General features: G+C 37.4%; 1 protein-coding gene across 3 annotated transcripts in view; it reads left to right on the plus strand.

The window, feature by feature from the left end:
* The window catches only part of ROCK1 (Rho associated coiled-coil containing protein kinase 1), an 86,170-nt gene that overhangs the window by 25,741 nt on the left and 46,872 nt on the right, over positions 1-13,557 (plus strand). For all 3 annotated transcript variants that reach the window (XR_008933493.1, XM_056854878.1, XM_056854879.1), the window contains exons 4-11: positions 1,991-2,128; positions 3,163-3,338; positions 3,857-3,941; positions 4,812-4,956; positions 6,344-6,482; positions 8,555-8,646; positions 11,628-11,787; positions 13,089-13,155. Coding sequence is in view for 2 of the 3 variants with exons in the window: in XM_056854878.1 (XP_056710856.1) it covers positions 1,991-2,128; positions 3,163-3,338; positions 3,857-3,941; positions 4,812-4,956; positions 6,344-6,482; positions 8,555-8,646; positions 11,628-11,787; positions 13,089-13,155 (1,002 nt within the window). In the remaining variant the exon portion in view is untranslated. The remainder of the gene's footprint in view (positions 1-1,990; positions 2,129-3,162; positions 3,339-3,856; positions 3,942-4,811; positions 4,957-6,343; positions 6,483-8,554; positions 8,647-11,627; positions 11,788-13,088; positions 13,156-13,557) is intronic.

Raw genomic sequence — 13,557 nt, forward strand, 5'->3', positions numbered from 1 at the left:
GAAGCTATTTTTAAAATATTATTTACGAAAAAATGAACACTCCTATGGGCACTATGCCAGTGCTTTTCCTCTGTCGAAACAGAATGGGGTACATTCTGTAACATGGGTGTGATTTTCTTTAAAGGTTATGGTAAGTGCATACATAGGATTATGGCTTACATATTGATGTAAAGAGAACTGGAATGTAATATTGTGTGGAAATCAACCAGAACTGGTCTTTGTGTGTTATTACTGAACTAGCATAGTACACAGAATGAAGGAAGTGTATCCCATTATAATTATGAGGGATAAAGTATTGATAGGCATAAAGTGAGGTGATAAATAGTTAGCATTAATTTTGAGGGGTTTTGTTTTTTTGGTAGTCTATGTGTGTGGATATACCAGGGCTTACACTATGCTGACTGCCATTCAGAATCTTATAGAGCTAAGCTGAAAATGTGTTTTGACATTCTTTCACTTTGAAGAAAGGGATAATAAAGGACATACCTCGAGGAGGAAGGCTACCCCTTTCCATTCAGATATTTGCTCCATAGTTGGAATATTTATCTTTACAAAATCATACACTAGATTCCCCTTTTTGTAGGATTTTCTTTTTAATCTCTCCATCAGTTTTCTACCCTTTTCTCTTAGACATTTTTTGATACCCTTAATGGGCTACACATCTATTATGCGGTGGCCTACCTTTAAAAGGACTTTCATTCATAGGGTCGCCATGAGTCGGAAGCGATTTGACGGCACTTAACACACACACACACACACACACCTTTAAAAAGTGTGTCTAGTAAACTGCCCATAACAGTTGCCTTCTCCACTTGAGCAACGGGCATGGGCAGAATGTGCCCACATTCCCCAAAATTCACAAAACAGGCTTGCAGCAAATGCTCCAGTCATCTTAGGATAACCTTGTGGGATCATGTCCTATTATCACACACTATGGCTTGGGCCTCAACATCAGTAAGACTTGGTCTGATTGGTCTTGGTTCTGTCAGTATTGTTGCTTACAGCTGAGGCTTCCAATACGGTCACTTCAGATCATAAGTCATTTCAGCAACTGAGCCAAGAGTTTAGATCTTAGGTTGAAACATTAGTTCCATTCTTCCTCAGAAATGAGAAATGATGCTCATTTGTAGTATGCAGCCTGTTCTTACTCAAAATAAAGTGTTACTTTTGGGGGGGGGGGAGTATTCTTTTAAAATTGACTAAGAAAAGGGGAAAAGGAAAACACCCCTGTAATGAAAGGCTCCATTTAAAAGGAAAAATTATATGGAATATTTCAAATCCTTTAAATTCCTTGTTGGTGCTTCTTGTCTTTAAAGGAAGGAACAGTCTTTGTTCACATCTTTCAATTTCTTTAATTGCTCATAACCCACATGGCTCTGGTCCCTGAAAGGTTTCAATTAACAACATCAGGGAAATATAAAAGTGTTATAGAAAATAGGCTAATAAATGAAATATTGTTCAATTTCAATAAACTTAATATAGATTTGGATCCTATGCATCTATTCTGTGTGTTCTTCATTTTGTCTGTTGCATATGTGGTCCTCCACTGCATAGCATGCATTCTTTTCACTCTGGGCATTTTATGGCCCTTTAAAAACACTGGTCTTGTTCAAGTAGAAGTGCCGAGCACCAAAGGAAACAAGCTTTGCAGTGGAATACTGCTTTAGCGCTGGATGAGGAGAATTGCATATAGAATGAAGGCACAGGATACAAGCCATAAAATCCTAAATCTAGGAAAGGTACTGAAATATGTAGTGTATAGTTAAGCTGTGCATACGGGTAGGATATTTTTAAAACACAACTTTAGAACCTTAGCCATGAACATCTTCAGCCTCCTATTCAAGAAACTGATGTTTTATTACAGTGTACTTGGCACAGATTGCATTTGGTTGAGGACCCAGTGGGATAGATACACAAAGATCCGTAGAGTAGAATGGACTGTGTCTTTTTTATTCTAATATTTTCTTCATCTTAAAATTCGCTTTTAAAGGTAAGGCACAAGTCATCAAGAAAGGTCTATGCCATGAAACTTCTGAGCAAGTTCGAGATGATAAAAAGATCAGATTCAGCATTCTTTTGGGAGGAAAGAGATATCATGGCGTTTGCAAATAGCCCTTGGGTTGTGCAGGTATACTGAATAATTTATCTGGATGTACAGTGAAATGTTTTGTAACTATTATGCTATTATATTTATTACTGTATCTAATAAACTGACGGGCGTCTATGTGGATGATGAAAGCAGCATTATAGGGGCCACTTACAGACAAAGTAGGGTCACTGCATACTCATGGTATTCTTCAACTATGAAAAAGAGACTTTGTAAATTAATAGCCTCAAAAAACTGCCCAAAGTTAGAGGACAATATGTTCCAGAAGGGGCAGAATGTTGAGAGCAGCTAAATGTTGTTTCAGCCCCCCACCCCCAAATGATTAGGGGAGTGAGCCAGCTCAGGCTCCTGAAAATTTATAGGATTTGAGGGTGAAATTTCTAAATGGTTTTTCCGTCCTGTGGTTGATTTATTTAATCATTTATATGCCACCTTTTTGGAATGAGTTCCGCAACAATGACTCTTAAGCCATATTTCTACCTATTCCATCTCCCGCAGTTTGTTGATAAACCTCAGGAAAGGAAGCCTTTCTGATCAGGAAGAGTACACTAGGAAGCAATCCAATTTATTACACCAGATAATTCCAAATTCCATGATGCCGCCAGGTCTTCATGTCTCCAGAATAGTTCCCTCTTTTCACCTATCTTTATTGAGTCATTGCAAAGGAGCTTTGATAGAAACTATAAATTGTGCTAGAAAGCTGCCCATGTTTACACTGGTATTTTTGTTAGGCAATATGTAGATGATAAATTTACAACATTTCCTGTAGTGTCTTTATTGGGTTTATTGTGAGAACTGGTTTGCACCTTAATTGGATTATACACATTTTCAAGTAAATGGGGCTGCATTTTATATGGAAGTAAACTGTCTCATCCTGGATTTTTGGTTGATAACCAATTAACTGTTGTAGTAAGTGCAATTCAATAGCAGGAATGAAATTATTCTTGTGATAGTCTTGGAATGATTTTTAAAAAATATTTGAGGGAATTATGCTTTGAAAAGAAGTATTACGTTATGATGAACGAGATAGTGATTTTACTTATTTTCTTCTTTAGCTGTTTTATGCATTCCAAGATGACCGTTACCTTTATATGGTGATGGAGTACATGCCTGGTGGGGACTTGGTGAATTTAATGAGCAACTATGATGTTCCTGAGAAATGGGCACGATTTTATACTGCAGAAGTTGTTCTTGCATTAGATGCAATTCACTCCATGGGCTTTATTCACAGGTTTGTATGCTGTTCTTAATATCTGAGGCCAGTGTTTCAGCAACTGTTTTGCATTCAAATAAAATGTAAACATTGCCATTGATTTAACCTTTCTGTGATAATCATTCCTGAACTTAGTAAAATTTTCATCTTGAGAACAAACAAATTGGAGGTGATGCAGTATAAGGAATATAATTATTTTGTGCTTCTACCCTCATCCATAAGGAGGTTGATACTCAAATGGCAACTCACTTGAGACCCGTCCCATGTTTTCAAATTCACTTCTAAGCCCCATAAGTCCAACTTTTGCATGTAAGGGATACGTTCTTTTGATCACCCATGACCACATGTTGCCAATAAACCCATGTTTTCTTATATTGGCTTTACACATTTGTTGTATAGTCAATGCTTAATAATCTCTCTGTTCCTCAGAGCTCAGGCCAAATGCTGCAAATATATATTTTTTGTGATGTTGCATGTGCAGATTTAAAAAAAAAGAAAACCTAGGTCAATAAAAACATTTGCTTTATTCTTTCCAGAGATGTAAAGCCTGATAATATGCTGCTTGATAAATCTGGTCATTTAAAACTAGCAGATTTTGGTACCTGTATGAAGATGAATAAGGTTGGTATGTTTAAATGCTGAATTAACCTCTACGCCAAGAGCGTCCCAGGTTTTTTCTGAAGTGGGACACATGATCAGAAATCCATATTTATGCTGGCTGCATGAATTCTTATTGATAATAATGGTGAAGTATAGCCTGCTAGCTATACAAAAATGTAAATTTTTAGTAGTAGTATAAATTTTTTAGTATGCTATAAAAAACAGTTTAGTCAACTTTATTCATACAAAGAAAAATAGTTAGAGAGGCCTAGTGCTAGTCACTGATCAGTTTTGGTCAAGTGAATGAGAATACTGTTGTTTAACAGACTGAACCATTCTTGAGATCTGTGAGGTGTATGCAATCATGTCATATCGTGTTGCTGACTCCACGTTTACCTCATTAACAATGGCTCTGCTTCAATTTCAGCAGTTTCATGGAAGAAACTGTCCTCTTATAGAGAAAGGTAGACTCAAACGATGCCCAGAGGTGGCCACGTAGCCAGAACTTTCAGGGTCGTATGGGTATTCATATACTGGTCCTCAAAATTCCAGGGAAACCATGTGCTCTTGGTGGGCATAGTTCACTTTCAGCCCAGTCAGTTCCTCTTGAAACTGAGCCACATTTATAGGGCAGATGCTTATCAGTAATTATTCATAATGCCCCTGTTTCATGATGTAATTGTTGTGGAATTAAACTTGGAACAGTTCAAAAAATTTTTTGCTTTTGAATAACACCCCCCCCCCCAAAAAAAACTGTTCTTTTGATACCAGTGTTTGAAATGCTTGATGGGCTTCAGCATTAATCATGAAATATTTTTCTGAGCCAAAATTCAGAATTTTCCTCAAAGGGTCATGTGAATTTCTCTGAGTGACTATTTTCCTTCTCTGTAGGAAGGTATGGTACGATGTGATACAGCTGTTGGAACTCCAGACTATATATCTCCAGAAGTATTGAAATCTCAAGGTGGTGATGGTTACTATGGGCGGGAATGTGACTGGTGGTCAGTTGGCGTCTTTTTGTATGAAATGCTTGTTGGTGAGTATCAGAAGGATCTGTGTTTTATTAACGCCATTAACTGTATTTCTTGTTCGGTATTTAAGTTGTTTAAAATAGCTGTTTTAATTCAGTAGTTATTATTTATTTGTTATTTACAAATTGTTATTTTGTATGTAATTTTGTGCAGGAGAAATTCTTGCTCAGTAAAACTGACATTATTTTTGAGTGGAAGTACTATTACAATTAGTTTTAGTAGAAACCACATTCCTTTAATTATTTACTATTTAATATAACTTTATTAATTTTATGTTGCATGCTGTGAGGAACTCTCTCCCTACCAGCTGAAACTCATTAATTAATTAAAAGATGAAATGCGAAGAGCTGCTAATTGGACAAAGTCAAATATAGTTGTAATCCCTAAACCTAATAAAGATCCCTGTAATGTTTCCTTATGTAGACCCATATTGTTATTAAATTTGGATTACAAAATCATAGCAGCTATAATGGCCAAATGTTTAGGGGAAAATTTCGGATAACTATATAAATAATGACCAAACAGGATTCATGAAAGGAAGGCAGATGGTATAGAATAGCAGGTGGCTATCGATGCATACCATCTGCCTTCTACTTTGTGTATGCAGAAAAGGCCTTTGATAGTCAATTTTTGTGAGCTTTACTGGAAAAAATGGGAATAAGCTATTATTTTTGTAAAGGTATATCCATCTGGAGCAGCAAAAATGGGTCTTTTCAAAAACACGAACAGTAGTTTGGCTCTTAGTTGTAGCAGAAAACAGCATCATTTTTCTGTTCAGGAGGTATGTGGGGTTTTTTTTTAAATGAAAAGCTGTTTAAACAGAACATGAAATTTTTTTAATCTGTTCAGTTAAGGCCATGGACATATAGCATTGCTGTTGGATTCTTAGCATACCTGGGTAATTAGCATTTTCCTTTTATAATTTTAGGTATTTGAGTTTTAACGGGAGCATGGTGGTGGAAAGTGCCATCAAGTCACAGCTGACTTATGGCGGCCCCGTAGGGTATTCAAGGCAAGAGAAGTTTGGAGGTGGTTACATTGCCTGCCTCCGTATGAACTGAGAGAATTCTGAGAGAACTGTGACTGGCCCAAGGTCACCCAGCAGGCTTCATGTGGAGGAGTGGGGAATCCACTGCTGTTAACCACTACATCAAACTGGCTCTCAACTGGAGCATACTGACTATATAAAATCTTAAAATGGGAAAAGCATACTTCTGCTCATTTATCCTAGTCTCTTGCATAGTCTAGTCTCTTGCATAGTCTAGTTCTTGCATAGGCTGCACTCTGACCTGTTTTCTCCCTTGTCTTCCCTAATATTTTGCTTCCTGTAGCTATTATTTGTTGACCTAATTTTTCATTTCTCTCACTGTGTATATGTGTTTTTTAAAATAGGGGATACACCTTTCTATGCTGATTCATTGGTTGGAACGTACAGTAAAATTATGAACCATAAGAATTCTTTAAGCTTCCCCGAAGATAATGATATCTCAAAAGATGCAAAAAATCTTATTTGTGCCTTCTTAACTGACAGGTAAAATACAATATACTTTCTGAGTCAAAGTGTGAGTTTTGGACAGATTTTTTTATATACACTTCATTTTTTGGTGACAATAACCAAAGGGTTTAAAAAAACACACAACTGTTATAATGCTGTTAAGCCATCTGTTCTGATGATAAGGTATAATGTTGTTGCTGTAATAGGTGCATTAGATAATAAAAGAAATTTAAACTAGGCTCCTAATATGTTACTTTGTTAAATAATAATCATGTTTTAATAAGGATTATGCATAAACCTGTATAGCACATTTATAGTGCAATCCTGGGGGGGGGCCTAAATCGGCTTAGGAGTTGTCGTGACCCCTGTGCTGGCATTAGTGCCACTTGCAGCGTGAAAATGGACACTAATGCTGGTGCAAGGGGGCTTACACTGGTTCTGGGGAGCCATGCAGCAGGGGTGCTAGTGGAGTCTCACCAGCAGTTTTTCTGGTGCAGGGGCTCTTGCTGGCGTCAAAGGACAGGTTCCTGGGGCGGGGTTGACTTTAATCAGCTTCCTGAGCCCTTTCACCCTGGGAATGCCCCATTTTGCCGGCACGAACTTGGCCTGCGAAATGGATGGCATAGCCCCGTGAAACTCAATGGGGCGTTTCACGGGGCTTGGGTAAAATCTGAATTTTCAATGCAGCTGTGCCTCTACAAGCTGCTCAGGAAGCAGCGCGACTGCATTGTCCCTGGGTGCCTTGCAACTCCCCTCACTTCAGGGTTGCTCTAGAAATTTAAACTTGAGTTTCTTGATATATTGTTTCCAGTTTTTTTTGTAATGGTTCTTTTCTGTACACCAAGTGTACTCTAACTTGTATAATATTTATCAGTCCAAATTTTAATACGAGTGAGCCTTCCTTAATCTTAGGAAGTCCAGTTTATGAAATGCAAAATGCAGAGTTGGATTAAATTTTATTTTACAAGCAAAAATAATGATGGAATGATAAATCTAGTGTCAAGAGTAGTATAGACTAGAAACTGTTTTGGCTGTGAAAGTGTTCTGTTCATGTAAAAGACATTGTCATGATACATAGTGGCCCAGGAACATGCATTTTGAGCGGAGGGGGGTATCTGACTAGTGCAAAGTTTTTCTTGGCTTGTGAAAATTATAGAAAGTTAATGTTTTGAAATCTGATACTACCAAACATACTTAAGGGTAGCCCCCATGCCTATGGCCCTTTTACATTTGAAAAGTACAGTGGAGAAACAGGACAAGGGCAGTTAACTCTTTCCATTCTGACCCATTTCTGTCCCCACGGTGAGATTTTAAACAATGCAAAACATATATTTGAAACCCTGGCAAGGGGAATTGCTGCTGAGAGATCTGATTTGGATCATAGAAAAAATCTGTGGTGGAGAGTTGCCCCTCAATGCCGCTTTTCTGTTCCCAGTTTTTCCCACCAGAAACAGCTTTTTCAGTTTGAAAAGTACTACTGCATACACTTGCATTAACATGTATTTGTAATACCAGAGCTTGTATAACTTGCTGGGGGCAGCTGGATGGGGATGTGATGCATGCTCATACCTTTCATGCCTCATAATTGTATTGAGTACTACATGCTAATGCACTTGGGAATTGTATTGAATGCTAATAAGCTGGATAAAGTAAACAAAGTGATATTGTGTCTATTAGGTGTCCCCCGTGCATAGGTGTTGTGTCCAGGTGTGGAACAAGACTGAGCCCTTTATTGTTTTCACATACCCTTTATGTCTGGCAAAGAGAATTGAATGCCTTTTCACAGAGTATGCATTTATGTGTATCCCTGTTTTGCAGTAATTTTATGGTGATAAGAATTTAGGTTAACATGTTATGAGGTGTCTGGTGAAGATTTTTTGCTGCTATTTGCTACCGATAACCTGTTTAGCAACTTAATTTCATAACTGTTTTAACTTTGGCAATAAAAAAAAAAAAACTCCACCCAAGCAATCATGGACAGATTGGCATTTCTGTGTTTTGTGAGAAATTCAGTGAAATTAAATTTCATATTATCCATAATGATAAAAAAAGTTTAATTCTTGGCCAGCAGGACCGTGTTTATATTCAAAGGTAATTCAATTTTACAGGGAAGTCAGATTAGGCCGAAATGGTGTAGAAGAAATCAAGCGGCATCTGTTCTTCAAAAATGACCAGTGGGCTTGGGAAAATCTGAGAGACAGTAAGTATCTTTCTGTACAGAAGCAACTTGCAACTTTTCTTGTGTGGCAAACAATACAATTCAAATATTCTTAATGGAAAACACTTCCTTGCCTGTAAACAATTTGACGGAACCTATAAAATGTTGGCTCTTTACGTTTTAAAGGATATTTTCCCACACAGCTAAAAATTTAAGAACTCTAAAGGGTGTGCATTCAGATAATTCTGGTCCAAATATATATCCAAAAAATACCCTATTGGTATTTGTTAGATATAGTCAGGTATCCAGAGCAATATTCTGGTTTTACAGAATACTAGTAATCAGATCCTGGAAGCTTCTGGAAATATTTGGGGCTGGCATTTTAAGGATCCAAATCTTCCATTTGTTTTTATTCTATATTACAAGGATCCCAAGCAATGGAAGGGATAGGGTGGGAGGCAGCTGTCCCAGGCGATGGGATCAAACGTTAGGGGGATCACTAGAACCCTTCATGGCTTTCTGAGCATGGGCAAAGAGGATAAAAAACAGACCTGCAGCTTTACTCCATTTCGGGACTAGATTTTGTTGAGTGCTGCTGCAGCTCTGGTTTGTGCCTTGAATGTCTGCTGCCTGCCTTCTTGTTCTGTGCCTTGACATCTTCCATGGACATCATTTTAAAATATTACTGTAAGTTTTTCTGTATTTTTTGTTTTGGCTGGGAGAGGGAACATTCCCCCCACCCCGCGATCTTTTAAAAATAGTTTTCCTTGCCAGGTTGACTTGGTTTTGATTCTCTGGTTTGATATTGGTTCTGTTTTCATTTGAAGGTTTTTGACGAGAGGTTGCTCTTGTGTGTTTGGCTATTGGGTTCTTTGCCCTGGGGAAAACATGGGAATTCTTTCCCATAGGAAACAATAGAAAAAAATAGGGTAGCTGGGGGCACCTTGTTTGGGGTGTGTAGAATTTGACCCTTTGACCCAATCCTCTTGAAACTTGGTGAGTCATTGGATAGACAGGGCTAGGTTACCTGCAGTTTTGGTGTCCTTTCTTGAATAACTGACAGTCCATCCCACAACAAAGATTCCTCCTTAGGGAATAACACACACCCACACAAAATCAGAATACTGGGGGAAAGACCTTGAATACGAATTCCAAAAAGGTACTGGGTAATGAATAATCTGGAACACTAGTATGGATACTGTCCTTGAAATCTGAATCTGAAGAATTCTGATTTTTTTCTTCAAATGCACATCCCTACTCTTCTCTCCTTGTGAATAGAAGTTCATTCAGCAGTGCCTTAGGTCTTGCCCCCTGGGGGCTGGAGGGCAAGTTAAATCTCTTTTCCCTTGAAAGGGGGAGTTGCCTATTTCCCTTGGAAGGGTGAGGCACCCCCACTGAAAATACCTGGTCTGGTTGCCACCTACCTCACATTTGTAGGCGGGGGCACTGAGAGTAGGGCTTGGGAAGCAGATACTTACTGGTAAGAACCAACACTTTGGGCACTTTCACACAGCCCAAATAATGCTCTTTCAATCCACTTTCAATGCACTTTGAAGGTGGATTTTACTGTGTGAACTGGCAAAATCCACTTGCAAACGATCGTTAAGGTGCAGTGAAAGTGGATTGAAAGTACATTATTTGGGCTGTGTGAAATTCCCGTTTGAATCATGCCATGAGTCAGATGGATAGCCAGTGCAGATATTTCAGTGCAGGGGCAATAAAAGACCTGTATCCTTCCCTGGTTTATTTATTTTATTCACCTGAATCCTGCATTTTGAAGTTCTGAAGCTTCTGGAGTGTTTTTCAAAGGCAGCCCCACATAAAAACACATTACAATAATCTGACCTGGATGTGATCAAGTCATGGATCACTGTGGTCAGGTCACACCTTTTTGAGGAACACGTGTTTGTTGGCATGTTCATTAGAGCTGTTAAAAATCTCTACATGCCACAGAGGAGACCCGCACCTCCAGCTGTAAACTAGGATCTAGCAGTACTCCCTACTCCATCATGGAAGTTCAACTTACTCCAGTCTGATTCTGCTCAAACTCATGTTCGCTGTGTAAGAGTCATCTTGCCATCACCAGCAGCTAGCATGCTAAACAACTCTAGGAAATGCTCTCTTGATTTCCCAGGGAGGGTTTTTCGAAAGCCCTTGCCTCATTGCTTGAGACTGACTGCAATTTCCCTCTAGAATGAATAATGGCTAGTCTTCAGTGTTGTATTTCCCCTGGGAGATTGAGAGCAAGAAGAGAAATAATAACTTATCAAAGAGAAAGAAATTCTCTGCGGCCCTTGTCTAGGAGCCCAAATGCCAGCGAATCACATCCTGCAGGAAAGACTGTAATGGTCTAGGAAAGCTGGCAGAAATGAGAAAAATCATAATGAGCCCATGGCATATATGTCCACAATTCATTAAGGTCCCAATTTGAAGAAATTCACACCCTCTTGCAGTTAATGGTACAAATTAATTGCAACTAAACTATCTTTTTTTATTTCCTCTGAATGCAGGTTGCAACCCATAAGTCATGCCTTATATGATTTTTTTAAAAATCACTAATGTGACTAGGATAGGGTATTAGGAGTCTTTTGAACCTGTGTGGTACCATGGCGTTACATCTATATTGAAACTTTAGAAGCCTATCCTCAAGCATAGAACTGATCAGTTACAACGCTTCTGAAAATCAAATGATGACAAAGGTTGAATTTTGTGAGAGTCCATTAGAATGAGTTTTCTTTTACCTCTTTAAGTTGAAATCACTTATGTAGCCAGTTTGTGTAAATGGCTACTTCTCTCAGTGAAAATTATTTGGTGAAAATTATTTGGCAGAATGTTACTACTTTAATTAAGGTTTGATTTTTAATTTTTTATAATGGAAATCTTTTACCTTTATTGTGCAGCATATGCAATAAGGGATTAAGTGTCTTTGTGATGTATATCATTCATATACTGTTCATCCCAAAAATTTATACTTTCAAATATACAATTTCTAATAAAGTCATTCTTGTCTATACTGTTGGTAGCTGTAGCACCAGTTGTGCCTGATTTAAGTAGCGACATTGACACTAGTAACTTTGATGATCTGGAGGAAGATAAAGGAGAAGAAGAAACGTTCCCTATACCAAAAGCATTTGTTGGCAACCAACTGCCTTTTGTAGGATTTACTTACTACAGCAACCATCAGTAAGTATTGTCAGAACTACAACCTATGAATTAAAAAGTATTTGTATTTTTTTAAAGTATGGTGAAGATAAAATCAGTGAGATTTGAGAAAGATGTCACAAATATAGCTTAATTATATGTAAGCCAAACAAAGAGGTCTTTTTTTACCTGTTTGTGGAAGATAATAGTTGAGAGGGACAGATAAATCTCTCAAGGGAGACTATTCTCATTAGAAGTAAAAAAAACCTCTCACGTTTCATTATTGTACTCAAAACTTTTAAAAACAGTACATTCCACAGGTCCAGAAGTAAGTAAAATAAGAAATGCTTCCTGTTTATTACACTAAAAAACCTTACTATTAAATAGCAAATCATGCAATTTTTTCTTGCCTAACCATAATTAATTGCAGAAGCTTGCTACCGCCATCCTTGCTATATGGAAGGTTAAATTGATAAGGAGCTTGGCAAAACATCTAATAAGCTATAAATTGCATGTTAGACCCAAAATATGTGATCTGTACATTTTGTGAGCTTTGAAGGATTGGGTTTGAAATATTTTTGAGTCTACCTCAGGCAATACATGCATTCTTATGCAATTAAAAATTTAGTTAATGGTAATGACGTAGTATCTCAGTTTTGTTAAGTAAAAAGCCCTGCTCTGGAAGAAGCTCTACCAGAGAAAGACTCATCATTTAGTGGGAGTTGTTGGATCCATGCCATTCAATCCAAAGCAGAATATGAATTAACACCCTTGAATCTGTATACATGCAGCCTTTCGTGGTGCCTTTGCCTGGTGCCTAATTTTGGCATGTAGTTTCGGGTAAATAGGCTCATTATTCATGACCACAATACTTTCAAGTTAAACCAAAATACATTGGGGTCAGACATTCAAATCAAGGAATGGATGCCTGTCAAAGTGAAGGTTTACCTGAGTTTTCCATACATTGCGTGAATATAGGTCCTTCAACCTCCTAGACTCTTATTGTTCTTTGTAACCTGCTTCTTCATAAATCAAATTGTAAGTTGGATAAAAATATAACTGCGATGACTTGTGGTTGAAGGGTAACATGTAAGATAATTTGCTTAAAGATATTTCAAACATATTTCAAGACATTTTACCTTGAGTCCGTTGGAAGGCATATATTATTTTCCATGTGGTTTACTATCTAGTGCCGGTTTTTCTGCATGTCGCAATGCTGTACTTTTTTTTTGCTTGGAAACACTGTAGAAATAATTCATGCATGCTTTATTTTTCAAGCTTTTGAGAATACATTTTTATATTTGCTGCTTTATTTAAAAGTTGTACTAAAATTATACTTGCAGGTATTTGTCCAGTTCTACGGCAAACTCTAATGACAACAGAGCAAGCACCAATGTAGATAAAAGTTTGGTATGTTTCATCTTGTTAGTGTGTTGAACTGATTTCTTTTAAAATAGATCAGTTGTGCTGCCAATTGATCAAATGTTTTTGTGCTGTTTTTTAATTTTCTGTTTTCAAGTGGTCAATTAAATTACCAAAACATCACTGTAGGTGCCTTTTTGAGATAATGAAGGAAGTATAAGACAATGTACACATTAATAAATTTCATACTGGTTTCATAACATCTTGATTTTCATTATTTCCTATTACAGCAGCACATTAGATCCAAAATAAACAACTGTGAACTAGTGATTCTACTGATTAAAATTTTATCTTTATGAATAGTACACTAAATCTTTAGTTGACTGATCTACCATTTGAAAATTTTCTCTTAGTTTGTCATAGGCTCTGGCCTTTTGTAAAAGTAATGAG

This window comes from Euleptes europaea, chromosome 8 (genome assembly GCF_029931775.1).
Source record: "Euleptes europaea isolate rEulEur1 chromosome 8, rEulEur1.hap1, whole genome shotgun sequence".
Lineage (NCBI taxonomy): Eukaryota > Metazoa > Chordata > Lepidosauria > Squamata > Sphaerodactylidae > Euleptes > Euleptes europaea.